The sequence below is a fragment of the Meleagris gallopavo genome, chromosome Z, assembly GCF_000146605.3.
Source record: "Meleagris gallopavo isolate NT-WF06-2002-E0010 breed Aviagen turkey brand Nicholas breeding stock chromosome Z, Turkey_5.1, whole genome shotgun sequence".
Lineage (NCBI taxonomy): Eukaryota > Metazoa > Chordata > Aves > Galliformes > Phasianidae > Meleagris > Meleagris gallopavo.
In genome coordinates this window covers 66,245,098-66,250,823 of record NC_015041.2, presented here as the reverse complement: position 1 = coordinate 66,250,823, position 5,726 = coordinate 66,245,098, and the positions used below count along the sequence as shown (strand labels likewise).

General features: G+C 37.3%; 1 protein-coding gene across 1 annotated transcript in view; it reads left to right on the top strand.

The window, feature by feature from the left end:
- GRAMD2B (GRAM domain containing 2B) overlaps window positions 1–5,720 on the top strand; it is a 46,675-nt gene extending 40,955 nt beyond the window's left edge. The window contains 5 exon segments of the mRNA XM_031557455.1: window positions 1,407–1,571; window positions 1,757–1,795; window positions 1,798–1,846; window positions 2,249–2,350; window positions 4,143–5,720. Coding sequence (XP_031413315.1) covers window positions 1,407–1,571; window positions 1,757–1,795; window positions 1,798–1,846; window positions 2,249–2,350; window positions 4,143–4,314 — 527 coding nt within the window. The 3' untranslated portion in view covers window positions 4,315–5,720.
- Window positions 5,721–5,726: the final 6 nt, after the last annotated feature.

Sequence of the window (5,726 nt, the reverse complement as noted above, 5' to 3'; positions counted from 1 at the left end):
TTCTTTTTAATTTTAATTTTAAAAACTATTGTAAAATAGCTCAAGTTATAAAGAAATGTCTTCTAATCAATGCAAATAAACATTATGTACTGTGGTGGATTTTAGTAATCAAAACTATTTCTTATGATTTTGTATTTCTGTTTTATGAACCTTAATTCTGTTCTTTGTGGTCATCAAGACTCCTGAAGATATCATCTCTTATTCATTCTTAACACTATTTGTAGTCTCATACACTTCAAGTTTTTCACCTGGTGCAAGAATGCTGTGTAGAAACACAGTGCACATAAGTTTGGAAATATGGCAAAACTCATTTTATGTGGGATACCTATGTAGGTTATTTAAAGTATTCTAGAGTGTTAGTCTGCTATAAAACTATTATATATTAACATATTAATATGTTGTTGTTCCATTATTTTTCCAGTTCCATCTGAACACTGTGAATTTGAACTAATAGAAACATTTACCTTTACTTTGAAATGAAACATTACAGATTAAAGAACTTTTAATATCAGTTTTCAGTAAGCCTAGTTTTAGTTAGTTCTTCATTTTTCACAAGTCTCTCTTGTTCAGTATGGTTTGGGGTTGTTTAATTTGGTATTTACTATGTGTGTATTTTTAGTTGTTTGGTGGTATTTATGAAGCAGCAATGGAATTGTAGTGTCATCACTTGTGGAATGAATGCTTCTGAATGATGATTTAACTTGCTGTCCTGCTTTGTTGAGGCTGATAACTACTTCAAACCTTTCAGTTTTCTTTTTCATATGTGGAAAAAAAGAAAACAATAATCCTTTAAAGATTTGCAAGGACGTGCATGTAAAACATGAACAGAACTGAGCATGGCTGGATTTTTCTATTCTATCTCACTCAATATCTCATTCAAGATATAATCTGCATGTAAAAAAAAAAGGAAAGCAAGCTAGAATCTTCCTTTTCAAAGTAACAATATTTATATCCATTTGATAGTGATATTAAGGTCATTAGGAGTCACAGAATCACAGAATAGCCTGGGTTGGAAGGGATCTCAAGGATCATGAATCTCCAACCACCAACCTCCACATTTAATACCACACCAGGCTGCCCAAGCCCCATCATATTTAGCATATTCAGTCCTTTTGAGAGATTGCTTTTTTGTCTGTTTAGTCTTCAGTCTGGAAGGTCAGTGATAAGCTGTGAAACTTGCATGGGTTGCCTTCTCTTAAATAATCTGGAAATGTAAATGTACCATACATAATCCCCTTCCAGTCCACGTGCTTTTCTTCTCCTTTGTCATTACGTGCAATTATTAAATGGATTATTTTAAGGCCTGTAAACTAATAGCTGCCTTCTATCTGTGTTCAAAATGTATCTCTTAAAACCTTTCTGTTGCCATATTCCTTGACTAACTTAAGCTACAAATGGTTTCCTTTGACCTCATATTTCAGCTTTATTAAAAATCTTGCTTTTGACAGATTATCACGTTGTTGAGACACAGACTCACTTGAAAGTTTCAAAGACTGAAACAAAGTCTGTCCGTTCCGATGCACGCGGTAAATGGGTACCTGAAGGAAAAGCCAGAAACTGCCTTCGAAATGGTAGGAAATTAAGGGCAGATCCTCAGCTGAAGTTAGTTGAGTCCAACTCATGTAGTTATGTCAGTTCACGTAATATGGAAGATGTCTTCCTGTTTATCTCTCTGTTTGTGTTATCTGTTGCATGCTTCAAAACACCGTTGTATCTTTGGTGTTTCCTGATCAAAATAACGTGTGTTTTTTCCTAGCAGGTCATTCTGAACCCTTAGGATTCTTCCACAAAGTTAAGTCCAGAAGCTCTTGTCTCTGAACCACATACTTATATTTTATGCAATTCTGTAAGTAAACAATTAATATCAAGATTGTTGAGATACTCTGATTTTTTTTAATTTAGATTAATGTTATCTCAGCTTTGCTTGAAAAAGAGGGAATTGATGAAAATTTTGGCTTTTATACCTTTTTAGAACTAGAAATGCCAGGATAGACCTGTTTAACAGGCCTTTTAATTCTAAACACAAAGGATTTTTTGGTTCAGGAATTGCTGGAGAGTTTAACTACTTGCACTTAGCAGAGCCATACTCAAGGTTCAAACTTTCAAAACTATCTGAATGCTACCAATACCTGGACAGCGTGTACAAATAATGATTTAAATGTCTTTTAATGTTGCGTTTGTGAGATACCTCTGACATTCCCATGTCCATATAAACATAATTGATATATCTTACTTTTTTCTTTTACAGTGTCTGTGTTTTAATATTTTCTACCTTCTACATGAGATATAAAATCAATGTCCTGGAAGAACGTCTTATCTCCATTGCATCTTTTGATTCACACGTTAAGGAGTAAGATGCACTGTATAACTACTGCAATTAAAAACAAAAACACTTTTCCAGTATCTCATGCTAATCCAGTCTTTTTCAGAAACTCCTGTGTTACTGTTGTGCCCTCATGAAACTTAATGTAGTTCTTATGTCTGCACAAGCCTCATCTCACAGGTTTCCTTTCAAGACTTTTATTGCAAGCATATGGCATGGTGTAGTATTGCGTTCAGGATGTTTCAGATAACTATAAATAATGGTAGTGTAAACTGCTGAAATGAGCTTCTTTCCAGATAATGATTCTGTGAAAAAAGCTATGACTTCAGTCTTAGTGTCATTTGATTAACCTGCGATGACAGAAGCTATCTTGTAATCTTTAGGCTAATATATCAGACTTACTTTTAGGGTGTTTCTAAGAGCTTTGAGCTGCCCAACTCCTCTTTAGAGACTGACATCATGTCTTGCAAAAATAAATAAATAACAACAACAAACAAAAAAAAAGAATAGAAACTACAACAAGTTCTTCATATCTTTGAAGAGAACTGGCAAAAAATGCATCATAAGAAAAGGTGCCCATGACTGCTCTCAGTAGGGAGTAGAAGAATAGAAAATAGCTAAATCGTATTTCCTGGTTGCACTTATAGAATATTCAAACTATGTAAAATTAGAAAACTTGCCGTTAGTTTATGGCAAATCCAGGGAAGAAGCAGTGTAGTATTGCAGATCTTTTATTATGTCTCCTAGCAATTATTTAGTAGTTTCATTCTGTAACTGTGGAAGAGCTTAAGTCATGGATGTGATCTTCCCCTCCTTTTTTTTAATCCCTCTGTTGCATGAACAGAAAATCTGCAAACTTCAAAGGGAGAGCAGGAATTTGTATTAGGACAGTATGCAGCAGTACGTCATATGGGCATCCTCAGAGAACTTAGGGCAGAAGGGAGTTCAGCTGGATACTGAAAATACAATGAGTTTATTTAGTATTAAATTCTGCATTAACTCTTCTCTCCCTCTCATGACTTTGTTTTTCTGAGCTTCTCTGAAAAACGTGATTTAGTCACTTCCAAACCTCACTGCAAAGTCTGCTGTGACATGGTGCAGTTAGCAATCCTGGAAGCACCGCCTGAAAATCAGGAGAAAACCAAATTCAAGACAGCTGTACCCAGGTGGAACGGAGCTCCCTGCAAAGTGTTTCAGACTTAGCCATACTGTCATTCTGAACAATGACCGTGCAGCTTAGGATCCACAGAAAACAGCTGAAAGCTGAGTTGCATCTATGACAAAGCTAGGTTCTTAAGAGGAAGGAAATGGTGATTTATCTTAAACAGGCTTGCATTTATGTTTTACCAGTAGTATAGGAAGAAGGGTAAACTTACTTAGTAGTAAGCAATATTAAAAGCCATTTTCCCACTTTTTGCATATTTTTATTAACAGGATCATCTGAAGCACTCTTACACAGAAAGATCCTGTTTTCTGTTCTGATACTAAAGCAGGGGTACAGGATAGCCTAGTGTGCACTTGTACTGTGTCAAGGGGCTGTGCTTTTTGGTTTTCTCTAAGTCATAAGACACAGAACTTATGCAGCTCTTCAGCTTATTTTTAGATGGAAAGCTTTACAGCTATTTCCACTAAACTTCTGGGGACTGAAACAACGTAAGGAATGTAGTCAGAAGTACAGAAGTGACTTAGGGCTTTGTTTCTGTAAACAAGTACAGTTCACAATGCTGCCATTCAAATAATTCATATCTGAATGTGGCTTTCAACTCTGCTTTCCATTTTCTCATTCCCATCACACGAATTTCTTCATTCTGTTTCACAGACATCCAGTGCGCCAATGTTTGGAATCTCACCTGCAGATTAATGCCGATGCCTTCTGTGATGAGTTAACTGCTAATCTTATGAAATTGGAAAAGGTAACTTTGTATGGTATGAAGCACATGCCAGTAACGCTCATTAGGTTCTTCTTGAATTTCTATGGTCTGGTTTTTTGAAAGTGCCAAGGCATTCCCAGATTTCATACTAGAAACTAGCATGTTTTGCTAGAGGATGCACTGTCTTCTTGGGCTGTAAGTTAGCCAACGTATAAGCATTGGTCTGTGTAGCTGTTTTGCCTTGAGCTGAGGCTCGACATCAAAATACTACTAGACCGATCAGGCCAGGGGTGATTATTACATTTAATTATCTTGATTTTTTTTTAATTCTGTCCATCAGAGTTAAGGATTCTAAAGTTAACAGGAAACTTCCTTAGCAGAAAATTCCTTGTTTGGGGCCTTTGTTTGAGTTTTCGTTTTCTGATTAAGAAAAGCTGTGCTGGCATTCTTATGGAGTCATCCTCTTCATACAAAATGGCTGGAATCCATCTCTCTTCAGTAACACAAATGCTGCTGCTGCACCAGCTGTCTAGGTCACTGTACCTGAACTTTGTCTGTGCCTTTATTCTTCACTATCCAATAATTGCAAGCCTAAATGCACTTGCTGAAATAGTAAGTCTGTGTAGAACATGAGTGGATGGGGAGAACTACTTTCCACTTCATGAACTGTGGTGAGTTTGCCTTGGCCTACAGTCAGACCTACCATTTCAGCAGCTCTCTCACTCCTCCCCAGCAGAACAGGGGAAGAAAATAGGGTGAAAAGGACTGTGGATCAAGATAAATGCAAAGAAATTGCTTACCAGTTACTATTACAAGCAAAACAGACTCAGCTTGCGGAAAATCAGTATATTTTCATTAGGTGGTGAGAAACAAAGACAAATGTTAGAACAACACCTTTCCTCGCCTTTCTCCCAGCCTCATCTTTTCTCCTGACTTTTCCTTCCCTGCCACCAAGCTATTCTTGGGGTTCGGTGTAAGGATTATTGTTAAATATCAGTTTTCAATCTGCCACTCCTTCATTTCTCTTCTGCTCCAGTTGCATTTTATCCTGCACTGATGTGGGCTCCTCCAAAGGCAGAAGTACTTCAGGAAACATCCACCTGTTCTGACATGCATGGCCTCTCCATAGCCTTCATGGACACCTTCACCCCTCTTCTCCTGTCTCCTCCTTGGCCTTGATGTTCCCTATGCAGTTTCTGTTTTTCTCTCCTCTCTCCATCTGATGTTTTTGCTTTGTATTCAATGCATTGAATCAGTCCATTGAAGCCTGCTGGAACAAGCTGTGCTTGGCACTGGGCAGCCTCAGCATCAGCTCATAGCTCACTCCACCACCAAATCTTTAACACCTCTACCTGCTACTAAGCAGATGGAACAGGTGTGTTGGGGAGATGTCAGAATCAACTGACTAAGCATGAAAAAACTAAAAGGATTAGTACAGTGAAAACAGAAGTTACTGAAATTCCTGTGTGCTTAAATCAGATGGGGTTTTTTTTGCCTGTTTCTAAAACTGGGTTTTTGACGAAGTTATTCAG